Source organism: Amblyomma americanum, chromosome 4 (assembly GCF_052857255.1).
Source record: "Amblyomma americanum isolate KBUSLIRL-KWMA chromosome 4, ASM5285725v1, whole genome shotgun sequence".
NCBI classification, from domain to species: domain Eukaryota; kingdom Metazoa; phylum Arthropoda; class Arachnida; order Ixodida; family Ixodidae; genus Amblyomma; species Amblyomma americanum.
This window is the reverse complement of record NC_135500.1, coordinates 218,677,010-218,704,858: the sequence shown is the minus strand read 5'-3', so window position 1 is coordinate 218,704,858 and position 27,849 is coordinate 218,677,010. Positions and strand designations below refer to the sequence as shown.

At 45.2% G+C, this 27,849-nt stretch overlaps 2 protein-coding genes across 2 annotated transcripts in view; one reads left to right on the top strand and one right to left on the bottom strand.

The window, feature by feature from the left end:
• The window catches only part of LOC144129371 (WD repeat-containing protein 48), a 44,842-nt gene extending 33,948 nt beyond the window's left edge, over window positions 1-10,894 (bottom strand). The window contains exons 1-5 of the mRNA XM_077663444.1: window positions 10,757-10,894; window positions 6,061-6,201; window positions 4,904-4,979; window positions 3,731-3,813; window positions 1,538-1,667 (exon numbers count right to left, since the gene is read on the bottom strand). Of these exons, the coding sequence (XP_077519570.1) occupies window positions 1,538-1,667; window positions 3,731-3,813; window positions 4,904-4,979; window positions 6,061-6,201; window positions 10,757-10,810 (484 nt within the window). The 5' untranslated portion in view covers window positions 10,811-10,894. The remainder of the gene's footprint in view (window positions 1-1,537; window positions 1,668-3,730; window positions 3,814-4,903; window positions 4,980-6,060; window positions 6,202-10,756) is intronic.
• LOC144129372 (uncharacterized) lies at window positions 202-27,849 on the top strand. Its single transcript, XM_077663445.1, has 2 exons — window positions 202-271; window positions 26,360-27,849. The coding sequence occupies exon 2, from the start codon at window positions 26,363-26,365 to the stop codon at window positions 27,713-27,715; it is 1,353 nt and encodes a 450-aa protein (XP_077519571.1). The 5' UTR covers window positions 202-271; window positions 26,360-26,362; the 3' UTR covers window positions 27,716-27,849.

Below are 27,849 nucleotides of genomic sequence, written 5' to 3'. Positions count from 1 at the left end.
AAAAAAAAAAATGAAACTGAAGAGCGAAAGCAAACGTTATTACGTCTGCTGAGGAAAGCAGATGGTATTTGAAAGCCACTCTGGAAAAGGTGGACACCACAAAATTCCTCCCCCAGCTGTGCAAAGCTACTGGAGTACACAAAATAAAAGTAACAAAAGACTGGTACAACTATAAAAGGGCTCTGTACAACTCCTCAGTGGTGGGCGTAGGAGTCACCACACAAGTCAGTCCCTGGCTCTCAGCAAGAACCTCAACTGTAACCACAGGAAGGTAGGTCAGAGCCCTGTGTATTAGTATTATTAATACTAACAGGTACTGTAGGTGCCATTATTGCACAGAAACTGCCAGTAGCAAAAACTTAGTAAGAAAAAGAATGTTATGCACCAATTACCATTAAAGCTCACAGAAAGGATAGGCTTCTTTGGCTTTTCAGGTGTTTTCCAGGTTAAAAGCTAATGAAGCAGCAGCATCCAAGCTCGCAGGTCAATATGCTGCAAGTCAGAAGCAACTGTTTCTTTTCCAGTACAGGCCTTTGAAAAGTCAGTTACTTGAACTGGCTTCTTAAAGATTTCAGTTTTTTTGTGAGGGCATCATAGCTCATTATAACTAAGGTGACACCTGTGTTTTTGACTACAGCTATCATTTGTAACAACCGCTCAGTATGCAAGCATCTCATAATGAAGGCATACATCTGTGCCATTGCAAGAGTACCTTGAGAATTTAAACATCTAAGGAGAAAGTGAATGCATATGCTAGCCAGAGGTTGGAATAATCTGCAACTGCACCATAAATGCCTCCATGAAAAGCACTGTGCCTACACAACATTGCCCAGTTGCTTTTGATTCTATCATGCAATATCCCATTCCAGTCTCCAATAGCAGTACTACAAATGCAACATCAATTGGTGAACAATCACTGCTTTGCACATCACAATCTAGTTTGCTTGATGCAAGCTACAGATCAGTGCATAGAATACACAAGCAATTTTCTGTGTGCGTAGATGAGAACGGTAGGGGAGTGGCAACATCAGTTAGAGTGGCAAAGCCCAAATAGCGACTCACAACATGAGCAAAGCTTTATGGCAGATGCTCAGCTAACTTACTGGCTATCATGGTGTATATTACAAACAAATGCTTCCAGCTTCCAGGTCAGTGCTTACTACCAAGCTGGAGATGCATTTGTTACACTTCAAAAGGTCGCCATCACACCCGCAACTGTATGTTTTACATGGCATATGCTTGCAGCCATTCAAATGCACACTTGTAGAAAAAGTAATAACCAAAGCATTCTAAAAAGGCAGGTAATTTACATGAGAGCACTGAAATTATGATAACCATTGAAAGACTTACAGCCTTTCAAAACTTTCACTATCTGAATCGCACCGGACACGATAAGATAGTTTCATGGCATCAGTTTCATGGCATGACGAAAGTCCACTTCACTTCACTAGGGGCAATTTCAAGTTTTTACATATGCATTCAGGGTTTGCTGAAAACCAAAACCACACTCAGAAAAGAAAAAGCAAGTCTAGCTTACTGGTCACCGTGTTGTTAGATGCTGTAAGGGCAGTCAGTGTGTTGACATCCCAGAGGAAAATCACACGATCAAGACCAGCTGAAGCAACTCGCTCTCTGTCTTTCGCATATGCTAGAGCTTTCACATAGTCCTGGAAAAAAAAAGAAGAAAGAATAGCAAACCAGCTGTTTCGTTAGCATATGAACCACTAACATCATTGCTACAAATCGGTGCAAACTGCAGCTGTGTGCAAAGGCAAGCTTCCTGCGGATATTTACATGAAGAGTAAACAAGTGTATTAAGGCACTCAGTGGACCACAAGTGTATCGGTTAGCGTGTAAATGCACACTGACAAAAGTAACATAGCTAATGGTGCACAAAGTGCTGCTGGGTAAGTAATAGACTGCAGGTGAAAATTTCCAACTGAGGCATGCCGGCTTTTACTGAATTACTAGCCCATTTTCATACAAGACAAATTAGAACCAGCAGAAACGCACAGCTCTTTAAGTCGCACCAGCAGTGAAACTCAACATCGAAATCTAGGTGTATGCTGTGGCCAACATTTGGACATACTGAGAGGTGGGCACAAAAACTGGCAAACAAGACAGAATGGCCCTCATATAGAGCGCTGAGGTCTAGCTAGGTGCATCACCCAAGCTAGTCATTCCTTGAAAGTCCATGCACGGCCCTCTCCATTGTGTGCCATTTTTTTGCTATCTTTTTTGTCACTGTCTTATCAACTCATCCAAGCTTCACTCCAAACAAGATCTAACTTTTGGAGGCTGTGGGACTAATAATAATAATAATAATAATAATAATAATAATAATAATAATAATAATAATAATAATAATAATAATTGGTTTTGGGGGAAAGGAAATGGCGCAGTATCTGTCTCATATATGGTTGGACACCTGAACCATAATGGAAGGAATAAAGGAGGGAGTGAAAGAAGAAAGGAAGAAAGAGGTGCCGTAGTGGAGTGCTCCGGAATAATTTCGACCACCTGGTGATCTTTACCATGCAGTGACATTGCACAGCACACGGGCGCCTTAGCGTTTTGCGTCCATAGGCTGTGAGACTAAGGTGCAGTTTTTGAGATTGCAATCAACTATCGGTGGCATATTGCAACTCTTTTTCATCCACATTTTAAGCAGCCCTGAGCAGTTCATCTGACTGATGCAAGAGGTATAACAGTCTGCTAACTCCAAATTTTAGATCAACCAGCTTACTAAATGTAAAACAATAGAGGCTACAGGGAGTTCTGCAGCTGGTATGGTTAAAGAACCCTAGAAGAAACAAACGTGTGCCAAATAAAGAGATGGTAATAAACGGGCCTAACTCGTAACCTGTTTTTGCCAGAGATAGCCAGGAAGTGGAAACAGTGACTAGTGTAAAAGACACAATTCGTAACCTTGGTTTTCACTCACTAACACACATTTATTTCACAGTTAAATGTGGGGGTATGTTCACCTGCAAGAATACTTTGTGTTGCAGCTACTAAAGCTCATTTTTTAAAGAATTTCTGCCTTACCTAAATGGTTCATAAATTACAAAATTTAAACGCAACTTTAGCAACAGTTAGTGTAGTGTTTGTTTACGGTGCGCTGAAGCAATTTTGTCACTCCAAATTGCATCACAAAACTGATGTGGTTGCAGTGAGGTACATAAAGTAGTAACCCTTTTCACATATTCAGTTTGTAAAGCAAAGCATCTTTCATTCTGCTTCATAAACATAGTTATGCATTACTATGTTTAGCGCTTGCTTGGTAAACGTGCAGATTAAAAGGATCTGCACAATAAGCGCACTTATGCTTCGTTTACCGAGCACTGAAACGCAAAAGCAGGGAGGCCATGTGGCCTTCGTATAGGAAAAGGTGTTCACGAAAGAAGCTTTGAAAGTTTAGGGCAAAGCAATAAGTGCAAGGTTATGCACCTGTTACAGCCTGATGTTCTTACAGAGAAAAAAACCTAGTTAATGATGGTGCACAGATACGAACCATTATAGCTGCCAAGTTTAAGCAACAATAGTGGCAGACATGATATTCCTGGAAGTTGTTCACACCAATACATAACTAGCCAAAGCAGTCAAAATTTGTGCATCTATAACCACAAATGTTTCTCCACCATACTGCGCCAAACCTCAATGGTCAAGCTAAAATAACTTTGGTGCTAGCAGTGTCGCCTTAGAAGCTATGAAAACAAAATAAGCATACCTTGTGTGTTCTGAGTGTAGACATACAGAACCCCTTGTATGCATTCCAAACCTTGACTGTCGTGTCACTGGAAGCCGATATCACTATGTGCGTCATGTGGAAAAGAGAGGCAAAGAGATGAAATGTAGAAAGACCTACATATTAAATTACTTGCCCTGAATTAAAACTTGCTTTGCCAATTATGTTTCTATGAGAATATGACAAAAAAAATGCATGGTTCTTATATATCACTGGTGTACAAAGTAAGGGTGCAATGTCTCCATACCTCTAAACACTCAAATATGAAAAAGGCAAAGGGGAAGAAAGAGGGTTAGGCTGATGATCAAATCATTGAGCTGCAATGTTGAGAACTGAGCAGATTAATGTAATTACAATAAATGGCCAAGCAAAATCAAGCGACTGCTGTATCTGCCGCACACATTCAAGCTGAAAGTCGCACCAGTGCTGCATATGCGAGACTGCGAGCATACTAGCACAAGTACTGCACACTGAGTTAAATAAGACTTGTATCATAGCCTTCAGTGCTGCTCATAAACAACAAAATTACAGAGAACCATTAACAAAGACAAAACGGTTGCAGCTATGGTTACCCTGATGAGATTAGAGTGTACGTAACCACACAGCAGTATGGCACAACTAACAATGCCGCTTCAGTTAAACACTACAAGCAAATAGACCTTGCAAATTTTAGTTCACAACACATACAATTGGCAAAAAAAGTAACGGTGTCAGGTGAGACATGGATACTCAAGGCGAGACGATGAGAGAACATGCATTTATAAAGAATGCTTTAGAGCGCTAAAAACAGTGAAATCCAGCATGGGAGGAGCTCATTTATGCCACACATCAGGTGTCTTAGAGGCAGGAGTAAAACCAAAATACAACTACATGCCAACCTAATTATAATTCTGAGCACCAATACTCCAGTTATCGAGCTCACATAACAAATCGTCTGCATTGATGGAAGTTATCCACTCCAATTCAGAGTTTTTATCTGCTTCTCGTGGGTTATCCTTTACTCAGGTCAGTGAATAACATTATGTAAGGCCCATCAAGCCGATCCAGATTTCCTTGTTGTGTCTGGCATTCAGCCCAATCTAAGGAAGCTACACTACAGTGCTAAAAATCACCCAAAAAAAAAGTTCCTACGAAGTGAACATCAGTAAAACTCACAGTTTTTGCCACCGCAGCAGAGAATAATGTCGTTGACCCAATCTGTATGATGCTCCATGGACTGTGTATATGGGTCCTGCACAGAGATAAAGGTACACTGTTTTAGAGACACAGTAGCCACTTCCGAGAGATAACAAAGCAAACTGCAGGCACTAAGCAGGAAAGAAACGCAGCCTTTGACCAGCACAATGTAATATCTGGATTTAACATCTTCAAAGCTGAAAAACCAGTAAACTTGTTCATAGAGTACAGAAACTAATCATAACAGAAATAAAAAAATGAAACCGCAAGAGAAGGCAAATCAGCAATAATCACATCTGTGGTTGAAAAAGATAAAAGGAAAATAATATGATGCATCAAACTGTTAGGTAACAACAACCATTCCCGGATAAAATGACCATTTCAGGAACAGCGTGTACAGAAAGCAGAAAAAGGTCAAGAATGCAAACATGACTGTAATCGTGAATGTACTATAAGTCCAAATAAGCTCAGACTGTATACTTATGTTAGCATCCAGAATAAAGTAACCTTATATCACAACCAATCACATGCCATCAAACCTAACTTATTTGGCCTGATCACACAAAATAGCATCATGGCAGCAAATCCTGGTCCAACAAATAGAATGGCTCAAATGGTCAGGTACTGTTCTTTGATGCAATCCACTACAGTTCCTTTTATCTCGTAAGGGCTGCTTTGTGTGTTTACCCCTCCCTCATTTGGTTAAAAATAACTATAAATGTTAAATGTTAAAAATAAACTTTATCTATAAAAATAACTATAAGCAGCTGTGAATAGCACTTACTCAACCTGGCGAGATACACCTTCAAGCAGCAATTAAGACAGCTAATAACATCATTACTTGTGCTTTAACTAGTCTTCAGGTGCATTTATGGACACTGGCTTAGGGGCTCGAACAGTGCCTGACACTTTACTTCACACAAACTATGCTGTCCAAAAGAATGAATCATCGACATAATTTCAACTCATGGGCCAAACATGCACACAGTTTCAAACATCATGCCAGAACATTCCACATTCTGACATCCTAATGAAATCAACTGACAAGAACCAATGGCACAATCAAATACAATAAAACCAATGTTACATCACGAAATAATACTGCATGCTGTCCAAGTTGTGAAATGTGCACACACCTCAATATTACGGGTGTTCCAGATGCGTATGACAGAGTCACGGCCAGCAGAGTATAGTCTGTTAAGGTATGGATCATATTGGAGGGAGTTGATGCCAGAACGATGATACTTTTCAACTTCGTCTCTGATGACATACGACACCTGGTTTTGAAGAAACAAAGAAAGAAGCAGTAAACTGAGACCTCGCATAGATGTGCACAGAAAACTGCTTCAAATGTACTGAACGTTCTGCATCATAACAACTCAAAAGTTGGATCTCTTTCAATGCCGTCGGCAAATTTCCCTCAAGCAGGCTATGTCCAAGAGAATTTTTTCATTACAGGAGCTTGAATAAAACTTCCTGAATGTCACACAGGTTAACGAAAGTAAATAGTGCAATAAGCTTTAAAAGGACACTGAGGACAAGCTGAAGTTGGCCTGTATAGATTAACTAGAACATTCCAACGACAAAGAAAAGAACAAAAAACGAAATACGGGTGTCGCCATTACTGGCCGATTTTACAAGTGAACTGCATGTGTCGACACCGAATTTGAATGCTGATCCCAGAGGCTATGCTACACTGCCATTCACTTCAAAACAGAAGCAACCAGCAGATGTCATGAGTTCGAATCGCAACATTCTCAGCCATAAATGCGTCTTTTGCTACCGGACAAACGTTAACATGCGCAGAAAAAACCGGAGAGGCAATTTTTACTAACAGTAATAATTCGATGGAGTTGTCCTCAGTGTCTCTTTAATATTTACGCAGCATAAATGAAGTGATGCCTCGCAAAAGAAATTGAGGAACCTCAGTGTGCTCATCATCGTATCTAGTTTTTACCTATACCAGATATCATCCAGAAAAAAACCCAATGCTGTTTAAAGCCAAGAAGTGTTCAGTGTAAAAGCAATGTCTTATTACAAGAAATAAAATCAACATTTGGTCAGGAGAGCTTAAGTTGGAACTAGTTAGTGTACATGAAACTTTACCTCACAAGAAAGAGTTTGGATATTAAGAAATTCCTCCATACGTTAAAATTCTCTATGTTTAACAACAAATGTGAAACCAGAAAGGGTTAACACAAAGTGCCGACTGTTCAATGATTGTCTAATTTCCACAGGAAGCAGAAATGCAATGATGCAGTGTGCTTTGGTGTTCAGCAAAAGCAGTTATTTACTGCGATTTTTTTCAATTCAAAGCTGTTAACAGAAACCAGATTGAGCTAAATTTCTATCGGAAAAGCTGCCTTTCTGAAAATGCAATCAATTGGCATGGTTTGTCAGTGTAGACAGCTGATGAAGGCACTAGAAGCTATGCTACAACTTCTGCATATAGTGTTAATCCTTTTAAACTTTTTTGAATCACCTGTCAATAAAGATGCGGCTTCAGTCCATGATGAGTTTGAACAACACCCAGTAGAAGCAAATTTTCAAAACAAAATTTACCTGATGCCTTCTGACCATCACTGTACCAAATGCTAATACATACTGGCCAACACTGCTCTAACAATGCTGTACACTCCAAATGGCAGCCGTGACAGAGGAGAAAGGTTTTTGCAGTTGGAGTACGTGCGAAGGCCTCACAGGTCTAGCACAGGTTGGAAACATTAACAACACAGATGGTAATACACACAGAGAAAAGCAAAAATCAAGCAGAATTTTTCAAACGAAACACAAGCTGGAAACCATGTTCCTTATGCACATACATGTAAGAGTTGCTTTTGAAAAAATTTTTAAGCCATGAAACAAACTGAAAAATCCTGAATTGTGGAATAACCAAAAAAAAAAAAACTGATTCTTCCACTATTACCAGCTCAAACAATACGACATGACTATCAACTCAGAAATTTTCATGACAAAGAACACGAACACAAAGACCCTATTTACAAGTTTCCCATCTGAGTTTTGTCTCTAAGTGCTCCATTTGCCAATGGTGTCGAATGCGCTTAGACATTGCAAACAGTACGAACACAGCCAAAGCAAGACCTAGCAAAAGGTTGCAGGTACTTATGCCCTCAATTCAGTACAAGACCTCAAGTTCATACTCAAATGTTACAAAAAAATTGACAGTCGATTTGTGTAGTTAAACCAAATGTGAATTAGATAAGCTAACACTTCAGTTTTCACTTTGGTTCCAGTGTTTGGATCCATTGTTCACAAATGGAAGTTGTTCGGAGCAGTTTCCACGGCGAGTAGCGCACACATGTGCACACGTGCACACACATACACATGCCAGGCAAGTTGCCCACAACCTGATGGGCAAGTGGGCAGCCTGCCACAAAGCAGGCTTCTGACAAACAAACAAACAAACAAACAAACAAACAAACAAACAAACAAACAAACAAATGAGCACAATAGCTAAATGCAGGGAATGGCCACTATAAGGGCTATCGCACAGAAAAGACTAAAAGAATGTCACACAACACGCCCAGCTAATTGCTCGGAGGTATTTAAAAACGAGTATCGGTAAGATACAGCTGTATCTTACCTTTGTACTCACCTATGGGGGAGAAACGTGAAGGCAAACGAAAAGGGTTCAGCTTAAGTTAAGGACCACACAGCGAGCTATGGAAAGAAAAATGATAGGTGTAACGAGGGCAGAGTGGATGAGGGAACAAATGTGGGTTCATGACATCCTAGTTGAAATCAAGAGGAAGAAATGGGCTCGGGCAGGGCATGTAATGCGAGGGCAAGATAGCCGCTGGTACTTAAGGGTAACAGAGAGGATTCTAAGAGAAGACAAACGTAGCAGGGGGCAGCAGAAAATTAGGTGGGCGGATGAGATTAAGAAGTTTGTGTGGGGCTATGGTGGTCGCATTTGGCAAAGGAAAGGGTTAATTGGACAGACATGGGAGAGGCCTTTGCCCTGCAGTAGGCGCAGTCAGGCTGATGATGATGACTCAAAAATGTCTTATGAGCTTCACCTCTGTAGGCCTCGTAACCCCTACCCAAAATCACAAATTATTATTCAGTGGAAAGAGCAAGTTCAAATTTTCAGACTTTTCACTTTAAGGAGCCTAAAATATTCCCACTAGAATTTTTATCCATCTTAACCTCTTAACTCCCGAAAAGAAAAAAAAGTCAAGAACAAAATGTGTCATGTTCAAAATACATTTTTGAGTGAAACTACACTGCAATAAAGATAGTTAATTTTAATGTTTGACAGTGGCTATTTTTAGATAGAGCATTGTCAACACTTTACAAACCCACAACTTTCCTCGACTGCAACTGCACATACTGGCCCTCCTGAAATCTTTTCGTGTTCTATAAAGTAATGTTGATTTAGCATACTTCAAACAAAAAATGTGACACTAGTTAGTGCCGGAACAAAGATCATATAAGTTGGCAGCTTATACCAGCAATAGTTCACACCAACTGCACTGACTGCAGGAGGTACTGCCATTAAAGCTTTGACATAACAGGAGTATCAGAAGAGTGGAGAGTTGGGCATGTTGGTTTACGATCATGTTGGGAACAGTGCTAACACAGGACTGAGCGAGAACACAACGCAGGCACTGACTCAGCACCTGTGTTGTGTTCTCGCTCAGTCCTGTGTTAGCACTGTTCCCAACATGAAGGAGTATCAGTGCCAAGGAACTGAAGCTATAAATACAGAGTCCATGATCTGCTGGCAGAGGCCACTGCTAGTGGCTATGCACCTAAAAAAAAAAGTTCCTCGGTCCGGTAATTGGACAACTTTGATAGGCACTTTCTTTTATATGAAGTTGCGAACGGTAGCCTCAATTTGCCTCCTTTGGCGGTGTGCTGTTGCGCTGTTATGCAAAATATATCACCTTACATCTACAGTACCAACTAGCCCGACAAATACCTCTTCTAAGGTCAATTTGCCTTACTGAAGGTATTCTGTATTCTGGTAGGTATCGTGTGAACCAGTATTTGTTAACGACAGCAGGCAAGCGGCAGGAAACACAGGCAACCCGACGTATCAAGGCGGATCAACGGTCATTTAACGCAGAGTGAAGTTGACTCCATCGCGTGAACGTTACCGGCGAAAGCAACAAGCGCCAGCTTTTGAGCAGACGGATTAAGGCTGCTGTAGGGGGGGATGAGGGGGGTTTTCATAATTTTTCTCTCCATTTCCACACATTTATCTCCGTGCCAAGCAAACACCACGAGAGGGTTGCTAACGAAATGCACACGGCAACGTAGAACCGGAACTTTCCTGGATGCTGCCCGGGAATAAACTCGGACCATCGTCGCAAAGTAACGTGGACTGACGTTCACCCTCGTTTATGAACAGCATAACAGCGAATAAGGCTGCCATGGAAAGAGGCGGCTTTTTTTACGACGGCGAACAGCGCATTAACTTTATTTTTTTACCGTTTTAAGCGGTGTGGGCAATAAACGCCGTGCGGAACTGAGCCATTCCAAAGCGGCGCGAGTTTTCCAGCGCTGACGCCGACTCGCATATAAAAAACACAGGAAGAAAACAAGAGGCGTGCGATTTCGTCTGTGACACTGTCAATAAAAGAAGCAGGCTCACTTTCATGGTAAAAATCGAAGAAAGAAACAAGAGAAAGCGCTCAAGCAACGCAGCGCGTTCAGAAACGGCTGACCGGCCTCGCCGATAGAAATGTCGGACCGAATTCGTGTATCTCTAGATATTACTCGACATTGAGGAAGCTTTAGACGTAACAGTGTGTTGGCGTGCTTAAATTTGAGGCCGCAAGGCGACGATAAGTATTAAAGGCGTACCTGAACTTTCTTACGAGTTCCATGGCCGCTGGTCTGCTTGTGGTGGGCAGCCATGTTTGTTTACTCAAAAACCGTCGATTCTCAAGCTTTACTTTCGCATGCAGGAGTTTGGGTTCTCCTTCCCAGACAGGCAACAAAAATTGACCTCGGCTTTTACTGCACAAGGTCACGGGAGCTCTCTATTTCTAGAGCTTTCTAATCATTCAGAACGTGCTGAATGGTGAAAATAGTGCGTGCGGTATCGCGCTGGGGAAAAACGTTTGCGTGCGCGGTATTTTCGGTTTTCGCTTTCAGAGCCACCTGAGCCATATGCAGGAAGTATGCGATATAATATCGCCCAGGCTACCGGTTGCAAAGGAATTGTACTCGTCGTGACGCTCAGATCGTTTTCTCTCACCTCGTTCATGTTTGCCGACGCTGTGTGTGTGTGTGTGTGTGTGTGTGTGTGTGTGTGTGTGTGTGTGTGTGTGTGTGTGTGTGTGTGTGTGTGTGTGTGTGTGTGTGTGTGTGTGTGTGTGTGTGAACACTGGGCCACGCACCGCGGCTAGATTGCTCTAGAACCTGTAGCACCCCAGGTTCTAGAGCACTGTACTGCGGCGTCCTGTATTATTACTCGGCTGGCCAATCACAAAAGCATATAGTTAGAAACTCTATGCACAAAAGTAAACGAAGTCAGCTTCTTAACGTTTGACCAGTGTTGGTTTGACTATATTAAACAATCCAGGTATCAAGATTATAGAGCTTATAATTTTATTTCTTGTGATTAGCGTCCTGTTTATAGGTAACAACAAAAGTTTAAACAGCGGACTACTCTTTTTTTTTTTTTGTCGTGGAGGAATTTTGTGCTGCGGTCGCACATATTTAGCTTTATTATTTATAAATAACACTAATGAGAGTGTCAGTGGAGGGTGTCACTGGTGTGATGTATACGTGTGATGATATGAGTTTTAATGATGCAATGGAAGCTTTGGCCAAAGAGCGCATAGCACAGCGTATTTTTCGTCTTCACAAGGAGGGGCCAAAGACCCATTTTACAAGCATTTCACCCTAAGCACGAGGTCAGGTGAACTAGGTCAGGGGAAGCCGCTACTCATTGGAAACCGGTGGGCACCCGGCGGCACTGGGGATCGAAACCTGTACCTTGAGCCCCGCATCCCAGGAAACACTGAAACAATTCAATGTTTTAATGTCCTTTTCTCTAACACTAGTACAAATAACTGCAGCAATAAGCTTTACTTTATATTAATTACACACTTAAAGAATATGCAGTCCGGCATTCTTTAAAATGCTAGCGTGCAGCGTCCCGCCAATTTTGAAGAAACACACCTTCTGAGAAGAGCATATAAACTCGCTCGATCCCTGCATTGTTGTCGTGAACACATGAACCAAATAATACACTTATAAACACGCAGCAGAGAACCCACAATCGCGCGCAAAAGCTGGCTAGCGCTTTCCGGCGACATGTGCCGTTCTCCGTCTCACGTGTCTGCCTATGTTGGTTAAAAGATGACTGCCGGTCAGATTCTTTAAGACGTCACGTAGCCACGGCATGCATCGTTCCAGCTGGTCAGCAAGCTCCACCGTCGGCAGCCCGCGGTGGGGTTCAGTACGTAGCGGGCCGGCGGACGAGCGCCGACTTTTCAGCGTGCAAAGAGTGGCGAGAGAAGGGAAAGGCATGACGACACTGAAATTAAAATTTTGACAGCAGATAACTGAGTTTCTACAAAACTCACTAAAAAAAAAATCTTGCCAGAGGATATTTGTGAAGCGCCGTCCTTTGATCCCAGGAATACCGCACGTTTATTGAGAGATCACTTCAGAGCCCCCTTCAGAGCCCATTTAATTAACTCTGTAAGAAAATGGCCTAAAGGATCCCATGAATGCTATCAAAGAGTATCGACCAGCGCATTTGAACGTATGTGATTGTTTGGTTCGATAAATCTTGGCGTTACTAATTGATCACTAAATTGAACGATGCATCAATTGATGCGAATCACGCTTCGCGTGGAGCATTCCTTCCCTCTGTCCATGCCTTCTTCAATCTACGTTAACACCCCCCCGATGGTTCCCTTGGTGACCACCTTATACTGGTTACGCATTTCTCTGCTGGCGGCCATACTCACCTTCCCCGCGGTCACCTTACTCCTCATTACTCCACGGTAAGCACCCTCCGGTCCCGCATTCCTCCGCTCTCGACATACTTTCCTCTTTCCATGGTAACGCTCTCCTTCCTTCCCAGTGGTTACTGCCCTCCGGTTGCGGAGTAGCCATGCGGACTAGTTCATGAAAGCAGCGAAAAAAACACGACCAACAGGGAAAGAAGGACGCAGGGCAACACTGCATGGATACGAGGAGCACATGACTGCGACTCGAATCTCAGAGAAGGGGGTTCAACAGCTGTCCCTAGAAAACCTCGGGAGGGAGTGCCACTTGACAAGTGTGAAGTCTATAGAGTCAAGTGATAAGAGGCAAAAAGTCGGCCACGCACGAAACGGCCGCAGATGGATTTGACTGGCTATATGGCCGGGTCTCGGCCGCCACACGGTGCCGAGCGCGCCCGGAGAAAAGAGGAAAGAGAACGGCTTAAAGGAACCGACAGCTGACCGAATGTGTCATGATATTAACGTCACAGGCCCCGTTCTCCTGAAAATTCGGTGTCCACGTCGGAGTTGTGAGCGAAGAATCACGAGCATGGCTCCGGCAGGTGGTCCCCAGAGCGCAACCTATTAGGGTGCCTCGATGCCAGCGCTGCGCCGTACAGGGTGGAGACACGACCTTCGTGGGCGCCATCTTGGGGCAAGCGCTGAAATGCGGGGCTACGGAGCGTCGGCCGGTATCCTTCTTTAGAACGCGCTTTCGCTAGCAGGCTGAGCTGTATAAGGTTTCTGCATATATGCTCACAGTTCTGAGCACATTTTGCTTAGTGATATAAATGAAAAAAGAGCTAGCGTTTGCTTGCAAGCGCAGCTTTTAGATCAAATGACCACTGTGCAGCTAGGACAGCACTTACTTTTTGGCCGTCTCAGATGTTCAAAGCGGTTATTTTAACTGAAGTGACTGTTTTATAGAGCAATGCCTTTTGTACTGCCAGAACATGACGGAGTTTATAAGGTGCATGACATGCAAAAGGCTTTAACTGCGTCTGTTGATGCAGATGAACAACTAGTTGACGTTTTAGTCAGCCGCGCATATCAAAAATATTTTGCATCGCAGTCGTCTATTGTAGACAGTAAAATAGACACAGCAGAAAAAGATTATCCGTGATGAGTAGATCAAACTTTGACTCCTGCCACACGATGATGTACACAGCATTTTATTTCAAAATAATCATCAACCGCTTGAAGCTGCCTCTGGCTGCATGCCTAGGAGGAGACATCTCTTAAACAGTTTATTCAAGGTTTGTGCCAGCGACAGTTTTGCTGCCGTACCCATCATCCGATTCTTCTGGCTGGCTTAGCCAACGCAAGTAAATGCGCAGGCGCATCGTCACAAACCGCTCTAACAGTCTGTTCATAAGATTTGGGTGTTCCGCGCAATCAACCGCCGGAATGGGAACGGTTTGTTCGATAAGGCATTTAATGGTCTTCATTGGACTCTTCAAACGACAGATGTCTTTTTGTTCCGATAGGTTTTTAAAGAGACTTTCGCACGAAGAAACAAAGTCAAGAACTTGCTCGCTCACATATACAAGGTTACGGGCTCCAGCATTATATTCTTTCAACTGCACTAGGGTATGCTCCTCTCGTACCTCTTCAGAAAGAAGCATTCGTGTGCACGGGGCGCAGGACCTTGCGGAAAGCGCAAGGGGCCTTACCAAGAACCCGGCCAGGTGAGCGACGATGTCGATTTCAGCTCTTGTCAATGACTCTATTGCTTCAATTTCATCACATGCTGAAAGTCCTTCGTGCACTTCAGCTTCGTGCTGAACTTCTTTGATTTCGGCCGAAAAAAAATCAACCAGGTAAGTGCTGTCATCGATGTCGTAGCCTGAAGTTTTCGGAACATTGAGGAACTGGCTGACAGTTACAATCTTGAGTGCATTTTTTAGGTCGTATGAGCTCGGCACAGGTGAAATCATTCTGATGACCGAAAAAAGGTTTTCCAAACAATCTTGGACCATCCTCCCAGTCAAAACAAAACTGTACCGGCGTTCTTTCAGCAGAAAGATGTGCAGCTGCAGGACTACTGTTGTTGACATGAGCACCCCTGCCTGGCTTGGCTTCCACACTTTTCTTACTCCTATTCCCAAGCCTTCGATGACTTCCATTGTGAGTTTGAGATGTGCAATGGCTTCCTCATATTTACTCTCATTCTTCAAACTGAGAGCGACAGAGGGATGGCGAGCAGTCATTATTGTGAACCATTTAAAAATTACTCCAAAAAACCACGCAGTTGTTTCTGCTTCAGGTGACAGCTTCCCGATTTCGATGTAATATCTAATCGCTGCTGGGGCTTCACGAAACAGCTGAACCGCTATCCCTACCTTCATTTTTGTAAAATGACCGTTAGATATGTGGATGTTGCTCAAGTTCGATGCGACCTGCAACTGGTCTGTGTCGAGTTTTAGAACAGCCTCCACATGCGCGATCGACACTTCATTGCTGGGCAACTTGAACCTTGCGACGATGGCATCGTTAAGATGCATCACATCTTTTCGCACCAAATGCCCTCTCAAATTTTTTAGCACATGCGCAGGGTCTGGCATGAAATACAAAACATTTTCGCTGTCACATGGATGTGGCACAGAACAAACAGTTACAGAACTGCGAGAACTCGACAGGTTCAGTGACCTCCACATGGAACGATTTGAACTACCCATGTCGCAAGTGACACATACCACGCGCAGTGATATCTGGGTGCACAACTGTATTAAATGAAAGACAAAGTCTTTGAGCTTATCTCCACTGACAAACGCACCTGAGTAGTGGTAGGCTATTACTTGCTTCCATCTGGTATTCAAACCACCTACCATGAAAACAAGGGCATGGTTGGCAGGCTGGTCACTTTCGGGGAGCGTGATCTTGCCAAGAAAGCAGTCAGTGCTACGGTCCAGCTCCACACCTCTCCGAATTTCCAGCTCATCTAGGAAAAGGACGCAGTCCCTTTCAATCTCAGACATTGCAGCCACTTTGGCTTCCATTAAAGTTATAATTTCTGTTAGCACACCAGGTAGGAAGGTTAAGTGTTGCAGTCTCCGGCACAGAGTCCTTCTAGATGGAAGCGGCTGCCCTTGTTCCAATAAAAGGTCGTAGCCGGCCGAACCACATGCAAACTTAAGCTGTAGCGCCTTCTTGATCGTGTTGGCACCCCAGGAGCAATTCTTCCGGTTTTTCTTTTCCAAGGCAGCCTTTTGGTCCTGGTTTAGGAAGCTCAAATTTGCCGTCAAAGTTGTAAGGTTTTCTTCGAGCTGCTTTGTTCTTTTTGCAGCTTTTTTCAGCTTTTTGTTTGCCTGCAACAAACTTTCTTCTAACTGGCTGCGTTTTCTTTTTTCGTCTTGCAGCTCTTTTCGCAGCTCACTTGTGGACAGCGAGAAAATGTCGACTTGTTCTCCTGAATCTTCACGCGTGTTTTCAGGCATCGCTAGGGTCTCTTCCTGGTCAGGTGTCGTCTCAGGGGTTGGCGAAGAGCCTTTTGTAGCGTCAGGTGTAGAACTACCAGGAAAAAGCCGCGGTGCAGGTGGCTTTCTTCGCTTCGGCTCAGCTGTTCGCGCAAGAAAGAAATTAATTCATCAGTACCTAAACATATCCGAGGCTCTAGTGCTCCTCAGATTATCTGATGCGGATACTAGGCTAGCAAACCGAATGGGGGCAAACACTTACGTCTAAAATCAAACAACGTCGGGACAGCCGTTGACTTGAGGAGCCGCCGTCCATCTATTCTGTTGCCCTCAAACTGATCTTCCTCGAAGTGGCGCTAAAATGAGAGAGACGATGAAACTGTCATTTCGCGCCTCTGGTCGTGTGCACGCAAACAAATGAGATAATAAAAAAGCGTTAAGGAAGCGGTGCGATATTACAAGCACAGGATCACGAAGTATTTCTGTGGACGCCAACCAAGCGACAGCACTAATTCGGGTGTCGGACGGGCAAATTTAATTTCACTTAAATTTGGCTTAACCTCGGACCTGTATTTGCGCGTTGGACAACGGTACACTTCGCCTCGCGATGTGTCATTACATGGAGAAGAAAGAGCTGTATTCGGGATGAACTTCTGTACTGCGCAGGCACCTTGCTTTCTCGCGACCGCTTTCTTAAAGCGACGGACAGTTCACAATAGAAGTTTCTTCGCGACTAGTCGAATTGCCAGCCATATACTGTAAACGACTTAATTTTCGCGAGGGCCTAACTTTGGGTTCGTTGCGAATCGCAAATACCTCGAAAAATTATTCCCGTGAATAATTTGAGAAAAGGAAGGTGAAGGGGCCTATTATTTGTGCTGCGCAGAATTTAGCACTTGAGAAAAGACCACTTGCAAAATTCCAGAACGGCTGACTCGTAGGCAGGTTTTTGCAACCGAAACTGCCTGTTCATAGACTGCATTTTCACTTCCCACTCTGGCCACAAAAGTGGGTAGGTAGCACGTGGGAGGTTCACCCGTCAGCCTCTATTATATTCTTTTTTGAAAAGGAGAGAGGGGAATGCTCCTTAATCTGCGTGAACCGGAAGCCTCGACGGCTGCTACCAGCTTTCAAGATCGAGTGTAAAGGGCAGCTGTTGAAAGAGTACAATGGCGCATTCCTTCGACAAATACCGGGGTCCACCTGCTTCACGTGTTTTCACCGCGGTTCTGAACAAAAAAAATGTGCGATCGCGAGAGAGTAAAGATCATCGTGAGACACTCCGTGAATGATACGGAAGTTCAGTGTAGCTCACTGAAAGTGAAAAGACGCAATGATTCATATATTTAGCTTGTAAGCCTTCACATAACTGGTAATTCAAAATGCTCCGCCTCAAGAACAAAGCGCGCTACTTCCAATGCCAGGCAATGCGATGCAACACGTGCTGTACTCACGTTTCTAACTAGGCTTCGAGCTGCAGCTTTGAAGGCACACAAAAATTCCTGTTGCGCACAGTGCAAGATTGGTGAACAAGGCAAAAACATATATTCAAACCGCACAAAGTCAGTGCTTACGAGCGGATGGGCGAAACGGTGTGGTATAATGTTATTCCTACTGAAAGCACATAACTGTGAGCGACATTTAGAAAAAGATCTAAAAGCTTTAGCGCAGACAACGACCACGAGAAAGACGGCACACAAACACAAGCGCTTGTGTGTGTGTGTGTCTCATCTTCCTCGTGGTCTGTGTCTGTTCGCGCTAAATTTTTTACATTATCTATATGAACAAACTAGCCAAAAAAAGAAGTTTTAATGATGCATAAAAAGAGCACAGACATTGTGGCTTACCTCGCAGATCTTCGCGTTGTCATTCGCCTTCCAGTTCTCACGCTTCACTTTCGCCTCTCATATTTTTCTCCGTCCCTCATCCCGTGGAAAACGAAAACATCGCGCTCCTTTCTTCGCCGAGCCGGCACACAATGGAACACAACACCCTGGCATGCTATTTTTCGTGAATTAAAGCAGTTCATCAGCTCAGAATCCAGCGCAAAACACGGCTTCGAACCCTCCACAGCAGCGGCACGAAAAGCGACTTGCCCCAAGATGGCGAGCGCGGAGAAGACGGCGGCGCGGCGCATGCCAAAGCGTGTCACCACCCTGGACGGCGGCGCTGGCATCGAGGCACCCTACAACCTATAGGAAGCTAAATTATCAAGGGGTTTTATAGCAGGCATGTGGGTCGCCTAGGTCACGTGACCTTGCGGCGTCATTAAAACCATTCAAACGTTATCGTCGGCAGTGCGGAATTCATGACCTGGTTTTGTGAACGTTTCGATGCTTTGTATTGTAGCACAGCACAGAACTGGGGCCCTCCACAGATGTTGACTGCTTCTTCGGCAATAACGAGGGAGAATTTGTCGTTAGAGAAACGACCTGCAAAATATCGATGTTAATTTTGCTTCAAGACATTGTTGTCCTGGGTTTCATTCAGGATAGCAGGGCATCTGATCATTCGCTCATGAAAACTTGGTCTGAAGACATTTTCGGAACGTTTACTCTTGCGGCGATAGGAACTGCAGCGAGAGCTGGGGAGGTGCCCAGTACTGATGCGGTCGGAGTGTTGGGTAACTCTGGGTGTGGGGTGTCTGCTGCGCATTAGAGCCACATGCATAAACACTGCGCGACAGACGAAGACAAAGGAGGCACACAAAACGACAGGACCGGTGCCACTCGGGACTCGCAAGTAGAGACGGCGATGAGGATGGCACAGACAATGGCAGGTTCAGTGCGGAAGCTTCGAAAAAGTAAAGGGCCTTTGTATGGGCTCTTGTATGGCCTCTTGTATGGACTAGTTGGAGCGTTCGTTTAACCAACTAGCCGATACAAGAGTTCTGGGAGATAAATTCTAATGAATAATTTTTTTTTTCTGAAAGTGCATGGGCAGCCGAATGCAGCAACTAGTCACAGCGTGTGGCGATAGGCTTTCATTGGACGACAGGCAGATCCTTGAACGTGCTGACAGTCGCGCATGAAGCATGAGTCGCTCTCCCCCTCGGCCATTAGCCTCTTTGCGCGGACGTCGAAAACGAAGACGACGACGCCGCCGTGATTTTTGCCGAGTGTGTCATTACAGCCATCGCCGCAAAAAAAAAAAAGCGCCCTCTGCCCAGGTGAAAGGTATACCGATAATAATAATAATAATAATAATAATAATAATAATAATAATAATAATAATAATAATAATAATAATAATAATAATAATAATAATAATAATAATAATAATAATAATAATAATAATAATAATAATAATAATAATAATCAATCAATCAATCTTTATTTTTCGGTGCCCAGGAACAACCCAAAGGTCTTGGTGCTGGTACACCATTCACACGCACAAAATGTAAATTTATTTCACTACAAAGGAAGACACTCAGGGGAGGTAATGCAGCAGTCAAGGCGATAGAAAAAAAAAGACATATAAACTAGGCGTGACAGCAAGCATGAAGCAAAAAAGCGAAAACAGCGGTAAATGAAAACAGCTAGAACAGGCAACAGACATATAAATAACTAATGAAACAATAAACAAAGAGAATGAACGACCGATAACAGCCAAGTACAGCATATAGCAAAATACAAACAAGAATAAAGCCAATACTAATATGAACGAATATGAAACCTCTGAAATACAAACTAGAAATACAATCATGCTCAATAAGAAACGTAATTAGTGAACGCGTTACAGACAATCAGGCGTGAGTAAACAGTATTAAAGAAATAATATTAATGACAACAAGTACACGTGATGAACAATTAAGGAGAGAAAAAAGCAATATAATACCAGTGCAAACGCACAAGTGTAGTAGACAAAATGCATGAAAGGGGAAGTTATGTATGAGAAAAAGAGTGCTCAAAGTGGAACGTCACGGACATCCAATATAAAGGAAGGGAGAGAATTATCGAATATATCTAGGTGAGGACAAAGAGAATTAAACAACTTTTGCATTCTGTCCAGAAGGGAGAGGGAGTGCAGGAGCGCAGAAACTTGGAATGGTCTGAATTCCCTTATGCTCTTTCGCGGTACACGCAAAAGGATACGCGCTAGGAGCTGAGGGCATAGAATGTGACCATGGAGAAGTTTATACAAGAAAATTATATCTGCCCTCACGCGACGGCAGCTAAGAGAAGGAAGCTGCAGTGAGTTACTCCGTCTGGGACGAGAGCTGGAAGTTTTGCAAGAAAACCGATGTTGAAATATGCGTAAAAACTTTAGCTGAACTCTATCGATTTTTACACAGTTCGACTGGCAAGTGCCGTTCCAAACAACAGACGCATATTCCAAAAGCGGCAAGCATATGGAGAGGTAGAGCTTTAAGAAAGGAAGTGGGGATCGAAACTCTCTCGAAAGCCTGCAGATGAAGCCGAGTGTACGCATAGCCCGTAGAGCAATGCGTTTTGTATGAGAGGAGAAGCTGAGGCTACGGTCGAAAAGTACGCCGAGGTCATTAATTTCATCAACCCTGGGCAGCGGCCTACCATTCACAGAATAAGAGTAGAGAAGACTGTGCGTTTTACGCGTAAATGAGACAACCTTGGTTTTAGATGAATTGAGAGTGAGCCCATTCTTCAAGCACCAATCAGAGAAGGCGGATATGTCAGATTGCAATGACAAGCAATCGTGAAGAGTATGTATTGCCTTGAACATTTTTATATCGTCCGCATAAAGGAGAAATGAGGAGTTTTTGACCACGGAGGAAACGTCATTGATAAAAACAGAGAACAGAAGCGGGCCTAATACCGAGCCCTGAGGAACACCGCTGGTTGGAGTGTAAACAAATGAGGTCTGTCCATTTACACTGACAAAGCAGGACCGATCAAGAAGATAGTTGCGTAGGAGGGCTACAATTGAAACGTCGATCTCAAACAGCAGAAGCTTTTGAAGAAGTAATGAGTGAGTAACAACGTCGAAAGCTTTGCTCAAATCACAGTACACAGCGTCTACCTGACTCCTCTGAAGGACTTCAGCTGATGTATACGTCATAAAAGTCACAAGGTTAGTTGTAGTAGAACGACCTTTTATGAAACCATGCTGATTATGAATGATTACATTTTTGAGGTGGAAGGAAAGTACTTTGTGCAAAGCTAATTCAAAAAGCTTAGAGGTTGCACAAAGAAGAGAAATGGGGCGGTAGTTCGAAACATCAGATTTGTTTCCTGATTTGAAGACAGGGAAAACACGCGCCGTTTTCCACACGCGGGGAAAGGCAGAATTTTTCAAACAGTTATTAAATATCGTGGTTAAAACTGGGACGAAGGTACTATTGAAGGCTTTTATTATGGCGGCTGGAATGCCATCAGGTCCAGGGGACAAAGATGGTTTCAAACACTTAATACTCTCACTTACTAACTTCTCGTCGAGAAGAACGGAATTATGTGCGCCAGCTGGAAGGCACACGGAGTCGCAACGTGGAGATTTGTACACGGAGGAAAAGTGTTGAGCAAAGCCGTCAGCGACATTCCGAATTTCATTCCCATGAGAGTCAACTAAGTGAATATGACTATCAGATTTATTCGAACGCTTGCGAACGTATCGCCAGAATTCTGTAGGACGATTAGAGGCACTATTCTCTAAATATTCAAGATAGGACTCATGATCCCGCTTGTACAGGCGTTTGCAAAGGGAACGCAAGCGGCGAAATTCATCCGCCCATGTATTCAGCCCAGGGCGTTTCGCTTTATGGTGGGCCCGCTCCTTAAGTTTCAGCGCTGTTCTAAGTTCTTTGGAAAACCAGAACGGAAACTTGCTGCGAGTAGGAGTGTGCACAGGTATGTACTGGCGCATACCATTGAGAACTATTTCAGTGAAGCGACTGACTTGTTCGTCAACATCGCTGATTTCGCCTAAAACAGACCAGTCGACAGAAGAGAAGAAACCGAAGAGACCAACATAGTCGCCAAGTGCGTAAGCGAAACGGGGGGAATTCCCCGCACGATTTGAATTAGCAGATGGTGGGACAGAAACCGAAGCCGTTATTAGAATTGGAGGATGAAATTTGTCACAGCGAGTAAGTGAGATGTCAGATGACGAGACTCGAACATTTTCAAAATTAGATAAACAAATGTCAAGAACATTACCACAACAGTTTTCAATTAAATTGTGTTGCTGTAAGGTGTTAAAAGCTATGAAATCTAAAAGCCGGTTGCACTTACTAACTACATAATGATTGTTGTGTGAATATGTAAAGGTATTCCAGTTAATACCTGGAGTATTAAAATCCCCTAAAATGAGCAGTTTGTGCTTGCTATGAGAAGTGATAACATATTCAATAGAATGTAGTACATCATCGTAGGCAGGAGGAGGCAGATTAGGGGAAATATAGAAAGCTGCCAATAAGAGTTTTTGATGTCGAGTTAAAGTGAGCTCTAACCAGACAGATTCTTCGATGGTTTCCAGGTCGGAACGCCGAACGCACTGCACGGAACTGTCAATAGCAATGAGCACTCCCCCTCCCTTTTGTTTAGAAGCTGATTCAGGGCGGTCACTTCGAAAAACAGAATAGTTATTAGGAAAGAAGTCACCTGAGTTAACTTCGCTAGACAGCCAGGTCTCAGTAATTACAACAGCCGAGTAACAAGAGGCTAATGCATTAGAAAAAAATACAGGTCCCTTAGTCCGAAGACCTCGGGCATTTTGATAATATATATCCAAGTTAGGGTTGACTGCGATCAACCGTCAGCTCGGAAGGATGCAACATACCATCCAGGAGCTTTCCACGAAAAGCCTTGAAGATGCAGCCCGTAGGCCACATCGAAGGGTCAACAAGCTGATCATAAAATTCCGCGCTGACTGTGAGGTAGAAGGACGAGTAGGAGTCATATTTCGTTTTCAACTGCCGGCAGGTTAGGGGGGTGACGTTCACACACTTCAGATGGTTCGTCAGATCAGCCGACGTTGTCTCAGGGCACAGCTTGGAGACAAAAATAGCCTTCGGGCGCTTCTGAGGTCTGGCAACGTTCAGACCAATAATAATAATAATAATTGGTTTTTGGGGAAAGGAAATGGCGCAGTATCTGTCTCATATATCGGCGGACACCTGAACAGTGCCGTAAGGGAAGGGATAAGGGAGGGAGTGAAAGAAGAAGGTATACCGATGCAGAGTGCACTTTATGGGGAGGCTGAACACGATTCCATCCAATTATTGTTCGCAGTGAAAAATGATTCTCTGGCTCTTTCTGGGTGCGTTAAAGTTTGCCTGGTAGCAGAAACCCTTTTATGGCTGAGAAAGTAAACTGCAAAAACTTCCCTCGAAACTAGATATATTCTTACCGAGAATGAATGATTGTCGCCATCTTGAAGTGAGTGGCGGTGTAACATAGTCTCTGGCAACCGTGGAAAAATTCGGCGTCGACGCATGTTGCTTGCTTACGAAATCAGTTGGTGACGGCTGCACCTGTGTGTAGTTTAACGCGATAGCGTTATAGGCCCCGTTCTCCAGAAAATTCGGTGTCTGCGTTGCCGCCGTCAGCGCTGTGAGCAAAAAATCACGGGCACGGCTCTGGCAGGTGGTCTCCAAAGAGCAACCCAGTGGGCAGGTGGGCCACCTATAGGTCACATGACCTTGCGGCGTCATCACAACTGACCGATAGCCGACCGACCGATCGCAACGTTTGGTGCATTTTATTCATTCCATACCATATCTTCTCGTCAAAGCACATCGTCATCCATCCTCAGAGCACTCACTCGCAACGAAGCGTTTGGTCGGCACCGAAACGTAACGTTCGAGCTTGATCACCATGGTCACCATCAAAACAGTTCGCTAGCTGTCACTATATATCAGCCACGAAAACATTGCACTTTTGCTGTCCATGCAGACGCAGGTTTTTGTGCATTGCTTGCACTGATAAACACCTGCTGATGCATCTGAACAGCACAAACGGAACCGCGAAGATGTATCGTCCAAAATGCAGGCGCAAATTAATATTAGTGCTAAGCCTTTTCTATGTTTGCAAACGCCACTAGTGCGGCCATCGACGTTACCGCGTTGATAGCTGTTGCCATGCACCGCGAATAAACGTTCCGAGACTCGACATGCTGATGAAGTTCGCTGGATCGAAGCTAGTGAGGAACATAAAAAGTGTCACACAGCTGCTTCGCCTCCCGCAACCGGGCGACCGCGCCGTCGTGCACCGTCGGCATGTCGCCGCCGATGAGCTGAGATTGGTGAGGAGAAGTACTCACGTGACCCGTAGCGCCCGGCTGCTCTGACTTTTTTTTCGAAGCCTGTCTCTGAGCTGGAGGCCAATGCTCCGAAAGAACCAGTCGAGTACAAAAAGAGTACCCGATATCGACCAGCCGAATGGGAGGACTCTTATCAAAGCGCTCTTAGAGTGCCCCGAAGCGACCACTCGAAGACACCGTAAGTGTTCCGTTGCGCCGAAAAAAAAAATGAGCGCTTAAAATTCGGTTGTCGGTCCCTTTAAAGAGCGCTCGACTTGAGAAGGTGGCCCGTGTGACGTAACGCCCTCTCCTGAGTATTTTTCCGCAATGGTCACGCGTTCAGTGATCACCTGATCCCGTCATAGACCCGTGACTACTGATTGCGTCATTTCACGCAAACGACACCATCTGTTTACAACAAAATTTACAGCTAACACACTAAAAAAAAGTGGTGGTGGAGGGGGAGGGGGGGGGGGGTCTGAAGGTGTCGAAAGTCGGCTCACGTTCAGTCGGTAAAAAACGAGAGAGGTCCGGAATAAGCGCGTTTTTTTTAATCACAAGCACATGGTCTCTAAAGCCACTGCTACTGTCAGTAAGCAGACCAACGCTTCTTCTGCGGCAAGACGATGCTCAACGTTTTAGTAACGCGAGAGTCTTGCTGAAACTATATTCGACTGTTAAAAAACATGGAAGAGAGTGGGGAGGCCACAATAAGTGCATCTATGAGGAAGGAATGTGGGTGCAGACGTCTAACATAATTTATTGTTCTCTTTAGTCACTGAGAAAAAGTAATGACTCACTCCTCTACACAGACAATTTGTGGAACATTAATTAATTATTAGATGGATTCAGTACGTTTAAGCGACAACGAATCTGGCCTTGAAATGGGACAGAAGACAGCTGGGTAGACTAGATGGGCCCCAAATGGGAGCCCCAAAAAATTGCGAGGCATGAGTTTATCCGTTGCTATAGGGACAACCACAGAGGAGACCAATAAAAGAGACCGGCAGTCACGTGGCGAGTGCTTGAAACTTTTCATTTTCAAGGCGAAAGCCTTTATAGGCCCATGACTCACCAGAGGGGATATTCGCAGAAAAGTGTCACACTATAGCTGTTAATGAAACTGATGACGTCATCAAAATTAAACATAATAAAAGCATTAAAAATGAATGAAAATTAAAAACATAAAATAAAAACAATAAAAATACAGAAAACAAGAAAAATACAACGCGTACTGCCGTCGTGGAAAAAAACGCGTTCTATAAAGTTATATGCTTTCGGATTCGTGCACGTAAGCACACTTAAGTGCCCTCAGAACTTTTTGTGTGTTTACTCCTGCACGTGGAATCGAGCTAGGGTGCCAGATCTGAAGATGAAGGAACAATATTTCTGCAGATCCCCCCCCCCCCCCCCCCAAAAAAAAAAAAGGCTCCGCATGGTCGCGGGAGTCGCGGCGCCGCGGATACCATGCAAAGTTTAAAATCTATTTTCAGTTTTTTTCATCGCACCATTCCGGTTGATACTTCCTGGCATATTTAAGCAAATAATTTTCGAGACAGCATAGAAAACGCTCGAGCGGGCACTTTCACTTAAAAAAACAACTAAAAAATACGATTTTTTGGGGATTAGGCAGGCTATATATGGCGGCTTCGGTGAGCAGTTTAATTCAATTCTCTTCAATGGTAGTTTATAGCGTAGACGTATGCCGGACTACCAAACGTGCGTGGCAGATGCATGCGCACCCCACCTGGCTGCTCACCTGCGACCGCGTGTGCTTAGCTAAAACTCCGACAGTGTGAACTCAGGGTGTCTGCTGCGTTTCATTTCCGCAGAGCATGGCCTTCACCTGTGCTCTGCTCCTGTTCGTGGCCTGCGCCTCCCTTCCGCGCATCGAAGCCAGACACGATCCTGCTTCGGGCCCTTCGCAGCAACGGAGCGACGAAGGCGCTTCCCTGGAGGCGAGCGACGCAGGCGCTGCAGCCAACCGAGCCTCGCTTCAGCGCCCTTCCGAGAACGCCACCGGTCCCCAAGAACCACGGGCAGCCATCTCCGCAAACGATGTAAATGGCCAGAGAGGCGACAGCAGACAGGGCGGCTGGCACGGCGGAAGCGACGACAGCGACCGGAACCGTGGCGGCTGGCACGGCGGAAGCGACGACAGCGACCGGAACCGTGGCGGCTGGCACGGCGGAAGCGACGACACCGACGGGAACCGTGGCGGTTGGCACGGCGGAAGCGACGACAGCGACCGGAACCGTGGCGGCTGGCACGGCGGAAGCGACGACAGCGACCGGAACCGTGGCGGCTGGCACGGCGGAAGCGACGACAGCGACCGGAACCGTGGCGGCTGGCACGGCGGAAGCGACGACACCGACGGGAACCGTGGCGGTTGGCACGGCGGAAGCGACGACAGCGACCGGAACCGTGGCGGCTGGCACGGCGGAAGTGACGACAGCGACCGGAACCGTGGCGGCTGGCACGGCGGAAGCGACGACACCGACGGGAACCGTGGCGGTTGGCACGGCGGAAGCGACGACACCGACGGGAACCGTGGCGGCTGGCACGGCGGAAGCGACGACAGCGACCGGAACCGTGGCGGCTGGCACGGCGGAAGCGACGACAGCGACCGGAACCGTGGCGGCTGGCACGGCGGAAGCGACGACACCGACGGGAACCGTGGCGGTTGGCACGGCGGAAGCGACGACAGCGACCGGAACCGTGGCGGCTGGCACGGCGGAAGTGACGACAGCGACCGGAACCGTGGCGGCTGGCACGGCGGAAGCGACGACACCGACGGGAACCGTGGCGGTTGGTACGGCGGAAGTGACGACAGCGACGGGAACCGTGGCGGTTGGTACGGCGGAAGTGACGACAGCGACGGGAACCGTGGCGGTTGGTACGGCGGAAGTGACGACAGCGACGGGAACCGTGGCGGTTGGTACGGCGGCAGTGATGACGCCGACGGGAACCGAGGCAGTTTGCGCGGCTGGAGGGACGACTCTGGCAATCGTAATGGAGGAAGCGATGATGCAGGTAAAAATCATAACCGCCACCGTGGAAGGTCCCACCTTAACAGCCGGCGCAACGGAAGTGATGTCACAGGTCATCACAACCGGCACAGCGAACGGAATCATGCGGATTCAAACGGCAATGAACGCCGCGATAGAAGAACAGGGGGCAAGCAATAAGAGGGCGTGGAGAATTCCTGCAAGCTTGTGGGAAGGGGCAAATATAACAACGCATTTCTGGGCGTAGTAAAAAACACGGTAGCAAGCGGGGGAAAAAAAACAGGGCAAGGAAGCTCGGATGACCTCACACTCGC